The sequence below is a fragment of the Otolemur garnettii genome, unplaced genomic scaffold, assembly GCF_000181295.1.
Source record: "Otolemur garnettii isolate 467f Iridium unplaced genomic scaffold, OtoGar3 scaffold00225, whole genome shotgun sequence".
Taxonomy (NCBI): Eukaryota; Metazoa; Chordata; class Mammalia; order Primates; family Galagidae; genus Otolemur; species Otolemur garnettii.
This window is the reverse complement of record NW_003852620.1, coordinates 762,521-775,659: the sequence shown is the minus strand read 5'-3', so window position 1 is coordinate 775,659 and position 13,139 is coordinate 762,521. Positions and strand designations below refer to the sequence as shown.

Sequence of the window (13,139 nt, the reverse complement as noted above, 5' to 3'; positions counted from 1 at the left end):
ACATTCTTTACTGGATTTATTTTTTCCTAAAAACACCTCAAGCATAGCTCAGTCTTTACTTGATTTAGTGTTTGCCATGAACCAGACACTATTCTCATTGCTTTACAAATATTCACTTACTGCTCATAACAACCCTGTAACTACAATCATCTCCATTTTGCAGATGGGAAAACTGAGGCAGCTGGTCAAAGTTACATAGACAGAAAGTGGCAGAATGGGTTTGGCTCCGGAGTTTGGGTGTTCCCCTTGTAATGTGTAGTTCCAGCCATAGTTCTGGTATGTAAAAGTATAAAATCAAGCCTCCCTGGGAAGTCAGAAGCCCTTCTCTAAATTCTAGTCTTTGTCACTAATTAGCTATGTTGCCTTAAGACATGTCACTTCACCCCAATCTATTTCTCCAAAAGTTAAATATGAAGTTAGATTCGACCTTCATCCACATATTGAAGACTAGGACCCACAGGCTGTTCCAAGTGCTGTGGATGAATAGACTAGCTGTGCCGAGTACTATGGACAACCTCCATAGTTTAGAATGTGGAGGGAGAATTATGAAGCCAATACTGATAGCAGAGCATAATGGTGTGCTGTTAGGAGCTAGAAGGAGAGCCCCTTCCTGTGAAATGGTTCCACTTCCCCTCTGGCAGGTGTTAAATTTGGGCTGGGGGTGTTAAGAAAGGCTTCCCAAAGTAATTACAGGAAGGGCAGGAATTAGCTAGGCAGGCAAAAGAGGAAGAGTATCCAAGCAGAGGAAACAGGATATGAAAGCACAGCATGAGCAAAGAAAACAGAGCTCCCTAAGAACATGTTTGAACATCTACTGTTGTCCATTTTGTTTTCCCTCTCCTGCATGTCTATAAGCAGCTCCTGTAAAGCTTCACAGACCTAACACAACAGCATCTCCTAGGAGATGTCAGCCAACTAACATGGATTTGTTGAGCACCTGCTAAGAACCCTACACAGATGCAGGAGATGCCTAAAAGTCTTGCAGTTTAGTGAGAGGACACCCAGTTGTGCCACTGGGGCTAGGGAAGTGCTGAAGCCTTGTTTGCCCATTTCCAGTGAGGTATGCAGGCATTTATGAAGCAAAGAATGTCACACTTTCCCACCGTCCATTATGCTGACACCCATCTTTTATTTTGGTGATGTTTCCAAGGTTTTCTACCCAGAAAGGCAGAGGAAATAAGATGAGGAATGGGAGAAGGTTAGAAAAGAGCTCCATTGTGGAGAAGGCAGGCTTCCCTTTGGAAAGGTCAGCTGAGGCCTCAGAATGACCCTTCCCCTCCCCCAGCATGCCACCTCTGGCACCCCCAGAAGTGGGTGGATTTGGCCCCCAACCTCCTGGCAGGGAACTGTAGATTCAGTCAACAACATTCAAATCTCAAAAAAATAAGCAAGAGTTGTGAAGGGGATATGGAGAGAGATAGTGAAGGGAGGAAAGCCAGAAATAAGTGAGCCAGCGAAGAAGGGGACAGAGACAAGATCCAGGGCAGGCTATGAAAAGATACTAAAGATGCTGCTGCTGCCACTGCTCCTTGGGGTTGCCACAAGCAGATGTCTACATGATGAGACTCAGAAGTCGGTGAGACTTCTCAGGCCCTCTTTCTCCCAGCTGTCCCCAAACCTTCGCTCTTCTTCCCTCAACCTCCCTGGCTCCAGAGATCCTCAACCCCTGCGCATCCAAACCTGCTATATAGAGGACCCTACCTCAAATAGAGCTTGGGTTACTACGGGAGATGGGACGAGAGTGGAGTCCCGAGCCCTGGCCGCAATAAGGGAGGCCACTCAGCGAATCCAGGGTGTCCTAGCAGGTGAGTGAGGGGCAGGAGGAATCGGGGGTGGGGGCTGAGGAGTAGAGAGGTCTAGGGGAGGAAGACCAAAGCAGAAACAGAACTAGAGTTCTCAGACATGAGAAATTAGCCTTTCATCTAAGTCCCTCCAGTGCAAGGACCCCTGCTTCTGAGTCGAGACCCTGCACAATATTGCCACGCTGTCTGGGGAGACCCAGAAACCCCAAACTACCACAGGTGAGTTCATGTCATTGAGAATACATGGTATATGTAATACTTCTTTAGGTATACCCAGAAATATCTCCAGCTCACCAACTGATGTTCGTTCTTGGCAGGTGCAGCCTCTTGAACCCAGGGTACAAAGGAGAGAGTTGCCTGGGGGCAAAGGTGAGTGCAAATTCTCAGTCTTAGAGATCTGAAGTTCTCTATCCTGCCTACGTGTTCCAAGACCCCCAGTACCAGAATTACATAAGGTGTATCTGTACAGTGTAGATACCTGGGGCCTCCCTTTCCCTGCCCCCAAAATTTATTAAATCAGAGATGAGGGGCAGGTCCTTCAGCATGATGTGAAGTGGAAGAAACTACAGAGGCTGGAAGAGAAGGTGCTTCAAGCTGTAAGAAGGGCCATTTGGGCAGAGGGGGTATGTAGGGGTTGGTTGGTCCTTCTACACAGATCCAACCCCCCCTCAATTCTCTGCCCCTCAAATTTATTAAGTCAGAGACTAGGGGTGGGGACAGAACTCTGTGTTCTAGCCAGCTGCCTGGATGACACTAAGATAGACCCAAGGCAGCGCCTATAGCTCAGTGAGTAGGGCATCAGCCACATATACCCAGGCTGGTGGGTTCAAACCCAACCTGAGCCAGCTAAACAACAACTGCAACAAAAAAAATAGCCAGGCATTGTGGCAAGTGCCTATAGTCCCAGCTACTTGGGAGGCTGAAGCACGAGAATCCCTCAAGCTCAGAAGTCTGTGAGAGTTTGAGGTCTCTCAGAGAGTTTGAGGTTGCTGGGCAGCACCTGTGGCTCAGTAAGTAGGGTGCCAGCCCCACATACTGAGGGTGTTGAATTCAAACCCAGCCCCGGCCAAACTGCAACCAAAAAATAGCCAAGCGTTGTGGTGGGTGCCTGTAGTCCCAGCTACTCCAGAGGCTGAGGCAAAAGAATCAACTAAGCCCAAGAGCTGGAGGTTGCTGTGAGCTGTGACGCCATGGCACTCTACCCAGGGCAACATAGGAGACTCTGTCTCAAAAAAAAAAAAAATTACCAGACCCAAGACGCTCACCCTCCCTTCCTCCTGGTACCCAGGTTCCTGCTGGCCCAACCCAGCTGCTAAGCTTGATGCTACATTTCACTCTCCACTAGATTCCTGATGCTCATCTCCGTGGTTATGCCTTGTGGCCAGAACAGGGTTCCCCACAAGTGGTCAAGCCAGATGGGCCTGGGGTCCAAAACACTGATTTTCTCCTGTATATGAGGATTGCCCACACTTCCAAATGCCACAAAGAGGTGAGGTTCACCTCTGCCTTGCTTTGCCAACAATTCATATTAAGTTGTGCTTATTTGGGATAACTTGGGGCATGTTGATAAAGTGTGGGTAGGGACTAAACCCCTCCCAAGTCATCCTCAATGCCACTCCTGAAGAATTCTGCAGAGTCCCCTGGTCACCCATTTTCAGGAAGATTTCCTTTATCTATGCTACCCCTCCTTCTCCTTGTCCTGGCCCATCCACAGCCCTCTATCATAGCCTATGCCGCATGCTGCCAGCTGGACTCTGAAGACAGGCCTCTTGCTGGTACCATTGTCTACTGTGCCCAACATCTTACCAGGCCCAGCCTGAGCCAGAGTGACATCGTCATGGTGACTGCTACATGATGAATAGGGAGAAGCACACAGGTTGGAGGGTGGGGGGGGGCAGACCCTTCAGCTTCATGCGACCCCCCTTCAGCTTTATGCCAAGTGGAAGAACGTACTGAGGGTGGAACACACATAGAAGGTGCTGCCAGCTCTAAGAAGAGCTGATTCAGCAGCGGGGTATGTAGTGGTTGGTCATTCCTGCTACAAATCCAGCCCTCTCACTGCATGAATTCAGGCCACGCTGCATGAATTGCTCCATGTCCTGGGTTTCTCTGGACAACTCTTCAAGAAGTGGCGGGATTGCCCCTCAGGACTCAGCGGTAAATGAGAGGAATGAGGGAGAGGACTTTCCCAATGCCAAGCAGAGGGAAATCCTCCTTTCGTCTGGTTTTACTTCACTCTTTAGTTTTCCTCGCATATTGCTTTCTTCCCTTTCTGTACTCAGTTAGAGAGAACTGCTCTACAAGGCAACAAGTGACAAGGCAAGATGAGTGGGGACAGCTGCTTCTCACCACCCCAGCTGTTAGCCACAGCCTGGCCAAACACTTGGGGGTACTAGAGGTTTCATTGGGCGTTCTCTTGGAAGAAGAGGTGAGAATGAGAACTCCTTGGGATGACAGAAAAAAGAGGGAATATCCAGATAGCAACCAGCTATCTGTCATCTTCTGTAGGGCCCTTTGTCCTCACACTGGGAGGCCAGACTACTCCAGGGCTCTTTAATGACTGCTACGTTTGATGGTGCCCAGCGCTCTAGACTTGACCCAATCACTCTTGCTGCCTTCAAAGACTCAGGCTGGTACCAGGTCAACCACAGCGCTGCAGAGGAGCTGTTGTGGGGCCAGGGTGAGAAATTGGGGAACTGCAGAGGGGCATTCTTCACCCAAGTCAGCTCCAGGGTAAGTGGGCGAGGTTGGAAGGATGATCTGCTGCTAAGGTATAGTTGAAGCTGTAAGTGTAGCCAGCACTGAGAGATGTTGGGGCTTCATTTGTTGAGGACATTCATTCCTTCTTCCTATATTGCAAGCAGGATCTGGCCTGGAATTTGGCCTGGTGACCACATGTGGGACTGGCTCCTCGGACTTCTTCTGCACTGGCAGGTTTGTATGCTGAGTAGTTAGGGAACAGTACAGCTGTCAGTGATCCTTGTGTCACTCTATTATCCTTTGTACACAGTGGGCTAGGCTGTCACTACCTGCACCTGGACAAGGGAAGCTGCTCCTCTGACCCCATGTTGGAAGGCTGCCGCATGTACAAGCCCTTAGCTAACAAGGTGAGTAGACTGGAGACAGAGAATGAAACTAAGTGGATCCAGCAGTTAACTTCCACAGTATCTGAACAAACACTATTCTACCTCCTGGCCTGCCCTTCAGAGTGAATGCTGGAAGAAGGAAAACGGACTCCCAGCTGGGGTGGTAAATCCTCATGGGGAGATCTACCATGCCCAGAGCCGTTGCTTCCTTGCCAACCTCACTTCACAACTGCTCCCTGTGGATGAGACCAGGCATCCTTCTCAGATCCCACACCTCAAGGAAGTAGAGCTCACTGGCCGCTGCTACTTGCATCAATGCACAGACAGGGGTGCATACAAGGTGCAGGTGGAGGGATCACCTTGGGTCCCATGCCTCCCAGGAAAGGCTATTCAGGTGGGTACCCTAAGGAATAGTTGTGGTACACTGGCAGAAAGAAGTGAGCATGCTGTACTTTTCCAAGCCATTTTGATGTTCATTTTTAACTAAGTACCCACTGAGTCCATGACTCTGATCTAGAATGTATATTTTCCTCAGAAAGAATGCTTGAGCAGATAATTGAGGCACAACTATACTCTGCTACATATTTCCCTGCAGATACCTGGGTACTCTGGCGTCCTCTTTTGTCCCCAGAGTCGGCTGTGTCGGACTAATGAAGGTACCAATGCTGTTATTTCCCCACCTGTGAGTCTTTCAACCCAAGCTCTGCTGTTCCAGCTGTCCTTAGGTTTAGCTGGACCTCCAGGCCACTCTCTGGGGAAGGCACAGCAAGAAGAGCTGGCTGAAGTGGTACTGCAGGCACTGGTGAGCAGAAGTGGCATGAGCAGGTAAAGGGACAGTTCAGGCTATTTATACAACGGGCCAGGGAAAATGCTTCAAAACACTCCTCTGAAGACTTTCTGTTCATCCCACTCCTAAGTCTGTACCTGTTTCATGAGTTATATTCCTCCAGGGATTGCTTACCTCCATTAAGAAATCCAAATGTCCATTCAGGTGCTATTTCCACAGCCCATCCATTACTGCTAGTTGGGTGTTCACTGTGCATATGTGGAAGTCTCCTGGCTGCAAGGGGCCTTCAGTTTCTATGCTGCACAGGGCCCTGACCCTGACTCTCCAGGAGAAACCCCTAGAAATTCATCATGGAGGAGCCAGCTTTACCACAGAAGATAACAAGTAAGATAATACTCCAAGTTAATTTTCTTTCAAATCTAGAGTACAGGTATTTTAAATTGCACTTATTAAGCTCTCACTCATGTGTATATTGCCTTCTAAAATACATGACCCTGTCTGGGCAAAGATCCCTAACATGATCGTTTCAGGCCTATCATTATATGACTCCCCCCTTCACACAATAATGGAGTTCCCCTATCTCTAGGACATAAAGATCCAAGACCCCTTCCTTTCTTTAAGGACTACCCAGGGACAGCGTTTAGGTGTTTAGTTACCTAAACACCATGGTCTTTGTCTTCTCTTAAACCACTTCCCTAACTGCCAAGTTAGGTCTTCTCCCAATAATTTAAGATCCTAGAAGACTTGGATCTTGGTCTTATTCAATCTGATTCTATTTTTACTTTTTTTTTTGAGACAGTCTCACTATGTCATCCTCAGTAGAATGCTGTGGCATCACAGCTTATAGCAACCTCACACTCTTGGGCGGATTCTATTGCCTCAGCCTCCCAAGTAACTGGGACTACAGGCATCCGCCACAAAGGCTTTTTTTGTTGTTGTTCTCATTGTTGTTCAGCAGCCCCAGTATATGTGGCCATAACCCTAACCACTGAGCTACAGGCGCTGAGCAATTATTCTATCTACTTTAAAGTTATATATTAACTCATAATGATCTCCTGTTAATGCTTTGATGAAGCAGGGATTTATACATATATTCTACATATAAAGGTAAAGCCCTTCATTTTCTAAGCCTATGCATTATTCCAGACCAAATAGTACCTCCTGTATTCCCGGGTTGCTGGTTACCTTGGACCATAATCCCTCCATGACCCATCTAAGTCTGACCATGGGACTTTGTCTAATGCTGCTTATCCTGCTGAGTGCACTGGGAGCCGTAGCCTATCAGAAACGAGCTACTTTTCAGGTAGGACCATCTGTCCCTTACCATTTACCAGAGCTCTACAACACAAGGAGCCCAGATGGAAGAATAAGGGAGGTGTGATATTACTCTCTCCTGAATGTCTCTTTCCATGTATATCAACTTTATACTAGCCTTGCAACGAAAAAAAGATGGAGTCTTATGGTTCTGAAGATCTGTTCTTTATTTTGGTACAAAATAAACCATTTTACCTATAAAGAGTGTGGCTTTCACATTGTTATAAAACAAAATTAATACCTGCTACCAGCTCAAGGACAACACATATACTTTAGAAAAAAGTCACTGCTATTTGGATTCAAACATACATGGTGTGGAAGAAGGAGTTACTAATTATCTTCCTCTCTTGATTTTCCATAACTTTACTAAATCATCACTGGGAAAGCTAGTGGTTGGGATGTGTCGTAATTATGCCAGAATCTGGTGGGCAAGGAAAACAAGCCATCTGAACCTAGCTAGACTGTAAAAATATGACTTTTTATTATCCTTCTCTCCCTGGGGAAGGAAGGCTCTACTACACTTCATGGGCCAACAGTAGGCTTATGTTATATATATGTAAGTTCCTTTGGGTACAGTTCCAAAATAATCAAATTCTAGAGGGTTTGGCATCTCTTGGAAAGAAGCAACCTAGAAGACAAACTGATGATCTGTATTTGCTTAGATGAATAACATCTATACTTAGATGGAGTCCCACTGACATGTTATCAATGTTGAGATAACCATGGCTGTGCTGGTCAGGCAAGTTCATTCAGTTGTTCTGTATACCACTCCCAGACTTTTATGTGACACATGTGAATTCAGTTCTCACTGTAGAGTTACGGCCTTGACTCCATCATCTGTGGTTATCTTCTCTGATCTGAATGCCTGTCAGTCCTTGCCAGCTGTTGCAGCCACTGCTTGGTAAAACTTTGCCACGAAGTCTGGCTCACTGATCTCCAACTGCCTGATAAATTCATTGCGCTCCTGCTCAGCCCAACCTCGAAACCATTGATCCCAAAGACGTAGCTGGCACTCAAAGATACAAGGTGGTCGGTTTGCCCCGGACACACTAAGCTGCTCCAGACCATCCAGTAGTGGCTGTAATTTTCCTGGTACTGCCTTAGCTACCAGGTCCTGTAGGAAACGTTCTCGCTGGGGACCTGACCAACTGGCAAACCAGTGAAGAATACACTTCATCTCTTGGGAGGTGATGTAAGACATTGGGGGAGGGGAAAAGTTAGTAATACTATCTGGTACTGTGGGTAAGACAGAAGGAAAGGATGATGGCATCAAGGAGGAAGATGATTCCAGTGGCATCCTGAAACATAAAAGTACCGTTATACACTCCCTTGATGGCACAACCAAAAAAAAAAAAATTTTTTTTGAGACAGAGCCTCAAGCTGTCCCCCTGAGTAGAGTGTCGTGGCATCACAGCTCACAGCAACCTCCAACTCCTGGGCTCAAGCGAGTCTCCTGCCTCAACGCCCGGCTATTTTTTGGTTGCAGCCATCATAGTTATTGGGCAGGCCTGGGCTGGATTCAAACCCACCATCTTAGGTGTATGTGGCTAGCGCCTTAACCACTTGAGCCACAGGTGCCGAGCTAGCACAACAAAAATATAACTTCCTAGCATCAAATCTCAGTCACCATCTATAGAGAAAACTAATTTTCACTACTTCAATTTACAGGAAAATAACAGGATCCTTTAGCGTATTATCCAACTACCTTAGAGAAATCACCTAAGAATGACTTCATATTCGCCAGTCTTCCTCTTTTTCTCAAACCTATTACCCTCCCCAACCACTGCCTCTTTCCTTCTTATAACCTAAAAATAACCAGTATATTTCTTGCTCATTCTCTCCCTCTCTCCTTGGGCCAGGTCAGACTTGGTATGTGTGGGTTACCCTCATAAGGCAAGCTTCCCACTCCTTGGGAAGTAGCTGCTGTCTTCAGTCCTTGGAATCTCCGCTACTCCCATCTAAGGCTTCAGTGCTCCTTGGAGGCACTAGAATACAAAGTAACAGAATAATTCTGTATTCTAGATTTGGCAAAGAAAAACACAATAATTAATGTTGGTCCATCACATCTTACCTAACATGAAAAAGTATTCTTTTTTAATATAGTACATACAGTTGGTCAGGGCCTAAATGCTAACTGTTCTGGAGTTACCAACAGTGGGGGGAGGAGAAAAGAAGAAAACATCATATATGATGAAAAAGCCTTCTTTGGGGCAGCACCTGTGGCTCAAAGGAGTAGGGTGCGGGCCCCATATGCCAGAGGTGGTGGGTTCAAACCCAGCCCCGGCCAAAAACTGCAAAAAAAAGAGAAAAAGCCTTCTTTGTAATATACGTGTAGCCTTTGAAATATGCCAAGAACTTCATAACATGTTACCTCCTAATGTTTCCTGTAAAGCACTAGGAAATATCAAAGAGCAGAGTATGTGAGGGCTTTCCCAAAATAACATAACCCAGTAAGAAAACAAGAAGCCTGGTGTTTATTCAAGAATCTGAAAAAAACAGTGCAGTTAGTTTGTTGGCTTAGGATCTAACAAGTGTTACACTATTGTATAACAATTTATGCCTATGAACAACTTTCCTTAATGTTTAATACGATACATATTAGTGTCCTGCAATCGATTTTGGATCAGAATACAACTGTAAGGTCAACCAATTTGACTCCAATAGTTTTCAGTCCCACAGTTTGAATCTCCAACAGTGAAAACCTCACTATTTGTCTGTGATCTATTGTATTGTTTGTGTTTCTCCTGCTCCAAGCTGGTGGATTCATAGCCACAAAGAAAGCAAGCCCGAGAAAACTAACATTAGTTCAAGTAGCAAAACAGGTTAGGGCACTTGGCCTTTTCAGTTCTTGCCCTTCAATAAGCAGTTCCTCCTGAAGTAACTTTATTCTCTTTTTCGGAGAAAAAAAATAACTTTTCTAGGGTCTTGCCACTTAGGCTTCCAAGTTAAACTCAAATTCAGTGCCTTTAATCAGTTCAGATGGGTCCAAAGACAGAAACGGTGCTACCTCTTGACCAACCTGTTACTTCGTACTCAGGTGCCCCCAAAGAGCACCGAAGCCTTAAATGGGAGTGGCGGCGATTCCGAGGACTGGGGGCAGCAGCTATTTCCGTAAGGGAGTGGGAAGCTTGCTCTATGAGGGTAACCCACAAACACTGAGTTTGACTTGGCCCAAACAAGAACTGCTATCCAGCTTACCTCCTCTGTGCCCCAGAGGGCACTCGGAGATCGTCACAAGGGTCCTTAAACTCCAACAATCACCGCAGCTTCCATGTTTCCTGAAAACCCAAAGGTGGGCCAGCTGGGCATCCCACGCACTTCCGGTCCCAAACCAGTCCCAATCACCCAGGCGCCCCAGCGCTGTAGTGCTATTTCCGGAGATAGCCGAATATCTCCGATTATGGTTACGCCAGCGTCGACGACTTCCGAACACATTCGACTCAAAGTCTCGGCAAAACGAAGGTAACCGAACCCGAAAGCAAGGCGAGGGAGGTAGGGAAAAGATGGGCGGATGGAAAGAATCGATTGGTGCCGATGTGAGACGGAAACATCCGAGCAGTTCCGGAGGAATCCGGGGAGTTCTGAGTGGTAATCGAGGGGTAGACTATTGCAGTGGGCGGGGCCAACTGGGTACGTTCGAAGGGCGTTGGCGGAAATTACCGAAGATGCCCGAAGCCGTCGGGACGGACCCGAGCACCTCACGCAAGATGGCGGAGCTGGAGGAGGTGACTCTGGACGGGAAGCCTCTTCAGGCGCTGCGGGTGACCGACCTGAAGGCCGCACTGGAGCAGCGAGGCCTAGCCAAGAGTGGGCAGAAGAGTGCCCTGGTCAAGCGGCTCAAAGGGGTGAGGAGTTGGCGCTGCCGGGGTGTCGGAGGGGAGCGGACCCGGTAGAGACGAGTCTCTGCCGCGGCGCAGGCGCAGTGTCCGGGCTCGGCGCGAGCTCGCTCAGGCCGCCAGCGCGAGCCTCTGTATCCGCGCGCACGGTAGTTGGTGAGGCTCGTGCTAGAATAGAGATCGCGCCGGTTCCCGCCTTAACGGCAGCGGCGCGAGCCCAAAATGGGAGGGTGCGCGCTACTCTCCTGGAGTGTCTTAAGCTCCTTCCTCCTTCCCCCACCCCCTCCTTGTTTGTGTCTGTGGTTTCGGCGCATGCGCCGCAGAAGGAGTTAAATCCCACTACAACCACAGGCGTTGCTGGCCAGAGGGGGGCGAGTTCGGCTGGGTCGGAGTTAGGGGTATAGTTGGGTGAAGTGGTGGATGGGGTGACTGTATCCGCAAGAATAGAATTGGGGTGGGGTAAAATGTCCGTCCGCTTGATCAGAGATGAGATGAAGAGAAACCTTAATTCGAAGGGACTTGGTGGCAGAGGTGTCTAATTTATATGGCATCCAGAAGCAATTTGGGTGTATAAGAGTTTGGTGAATATTGATGAGAGAGGTGAAGCAGGTTGGTGTATGTTGGGGAATCTGAGTAGATCGAGGGGGGATTGTCATGAGGTAGATTGGTATGTGTAGGTTTGGTGTGAATGGTGGAACATCAGGGTATTTTGCTTTTAATAAGAGCTCATCAGGATACGTGGCAGGTAGTACAGATTAGGACTGGATTGGTTCAAGGTTTGAGTTGGTAGACCGTTGCTTATACAGAAGCTGACAGTGTTGTGTGTGTGTGGATTAAGTCAGACTCCAGTTTACAGAGTCTGTGGTCATTTTCTTCTGTAGCCTCCTCTTTGAAATTTTTATAAATTTCATAAATGTAGATGCCATTCTGCTGGAAGTTATACAAGTTTATTCAGGTAGATCTGGTGGTGGGTAACTGAGTAATTCAGTGAGGCCCAAACCAGCAGCCCCATGTTAGTTTCATGTATTTAAAGTAATTTTACCTGCCTGGCTAGAAGGGGCACTTGTCAAAAGTGCAGAAGATAACAGGGACTGTGGTACAGGTTCTGTCACTGATTATATGAAATAGCCAGATCACTGATTCTCTGCCTGCCTGCATTTTACATCTGAACATTTAGTAACAAAAACCATGGCTACCTTTAAGGATCCTCTGAAGATGAATGAGAATTGTCTTCGTAGGCTCGTCACTTGTAGCTCAAGCTGCTAAGGCGCCAGCCACATACACCAGAGCTGGCGGTTCGAGTCCAGCTGGGCCTGCCAAACAACAATGACAACTACGACCAAAAAAAAAAAAAATAAGCCAGGCGTTGTGGTGGGCGCCTGTAGTCCCAGCTACTAGGGAGGCTGAGGTTGAGGCAAGAGAATCACTTAAGCCCAGGAGCTGGAGGTTGTTGTGAGCTGTGATGCCAGGACACTCTTCCAGGGGTGACATAGTGAGACTCTATCTCAAAAAAAAAAGAGAGAGAATGTATTAGTAAAGGGCTTTTAGATCTGTGGAAAAGAAGTACAGTTTAAGTGTGTATTTAAGTCATTGCATGTAATGTAGAAGTGGTGAGACAGGCAGGGGTTTGTTTTCTTTTTTTTTTTCCTCTAGTTTTTGACTTTTGCCTTTCTCTGTGCTAGGCTCTAATGCTAGAAAATTTACAGAAACACTCAACACCCCATGCTGCATTCCAGCCAAATTCACAGGTAAGAAAGAAAGTTCATTAGGTGGAGTGGGCTGTCTTGATGTGCGGGTGTATGAAGAACATGTTGTATATTTGCTTAATTCCTCACCAATATTTTCTTAAATTCCCATGGTCGGAAGTGTCCTTTTACCATGATAGTTGAGTTCTAATCAAGTCCAGTTGTATACAGAACCTGGAGTAAAGAACTGAACTAATACAATAATAACTGAGGTGTTGTTATTAATAATTTGCAATACTTGAAAATGTGGCTTTGATTATGTTCTGTGCAGAATCTGAAGTTATTTGGTATTGATTTGGGAAAAGTAATTCATGTCTTTGAATGTAGTTGATGTAGACCACTACTTCATGTGTAGGAAGATACTTACTGATCAAGAACTCTTGTTGACATATTTTCCAAAGATTCAATACTTTGTAAATCACTCAACATTACTAGTGTTTGGAGGCGCCTGTGGCTCAGTGAGTAGGGTGCCGGCCCCATATACCGAAGGTGGCGGGTTCAAACCCAGCCCCGGCCAAACTGCAACAAAAAATAGCCGGGTGTTGTGGCGGGCGCCTGTAGTCCCAGCT

General features: G+C 46.9%; 3 protein-coding genes across 6 annotated transcripts in view; 2 read left to right on the top strand and 1 right to left on the bottom strand.

Annotated features, from left to right (window-relative positions):
* The first annotated feature begins 1,286 nt into the window (after window positions 1-1,286).
* LOC111722252 lies at window positions 1,287-7,056 on the top strand. Its single transcript, XM_023508156.1, is given in 15 exon segments — window positions 1,287-1,310; window positions 1,499-1,805; window positions 1,937-2,021; window positions 2,120-2,171; window positions 3,148-3,327; window positions 3,388-3,642; window positions 3,875-3,959; window positions 4,085-4,230; window positions 4,311-4,482; window positions 4,667-4,736; window positions 4,813-4,909; window positions 5,010-5,282; window positions 5,484-5,713; window positions 5,880-6,059; window positions 6,822-7,056. Coding segments are annotated over 15 exon segments (2,391 nt in total).
* Window positions 7,057-7,167: 111 nt separating this feature from the next.
* Window positions 7,168-10,298, bottom strand: CUNH14orf119 (chromosome unknown C14orf119 homolog). Of its 2 annotated transcripts, XM_023508153.1 has the most exons (3): window positions 10,188-10,220; window positions 8,874-8,974; window positions 7,168-8,287 (listed from the first exon to the last, which is right to left on the bottom strand). In XM_023508153.1, exon 3 carries the CDS (start codon window positions 8,284-8,286, stop codon window positions 7,858-7,860), a length of 429 nt encoding a protein of 142 aa, XP_023363921.1. In that variant the 5' UTR covers window position 8,287; window positions 8,874-8,974; window positions 10,188-10,220; the 3' UTR covers window positions 7,168-7,857. The 2 variants fall into 2 exon arrangements, with proteins under 2 accessions (XP_023363921.1, XP_003801971.1); XM_003801923.3 differs by lacking the exon at window positions 8,874-8,974 and having other exon boundaries at window positions 10,188-10,298.
* The window catches only part of ACIN1 (apoptotic chromatin condensation inducer 1), a 40,027-nt gene continuing 37,097 nt past the window's right edge, over window positions 10,210-13,139 (top strand). For all 3 annotated transcript variants that reach the window (XM_012812829.1, XM_023508152.1, XM_003801985.2), the window contains exons 1-2: window positions 10,210-10,834; window positions 12,508-12,573. In XM_012812829.1, the coding sequence (XP_012668283.1) occupies window positions 10,493-10,834; window positions 12,508-12,573 (408 nt within the window). In that variant the 5' untranslated portion in view covers window positions 10,210-10,492. The remainder of the gene's footprint in view (window positions 10,835-12,507; window positions 12,574-13,139) is intronic.

Excerpts from the sequence above, each read along its gene's own strand:
- CUNH14orf119 (XM_003801923.3), bottom strand. The coding sequence starts at position 8,286 with ATGCCACTGGAATCATCTTCCTCCTTGATGCCATCATCCTTTCCTTCT.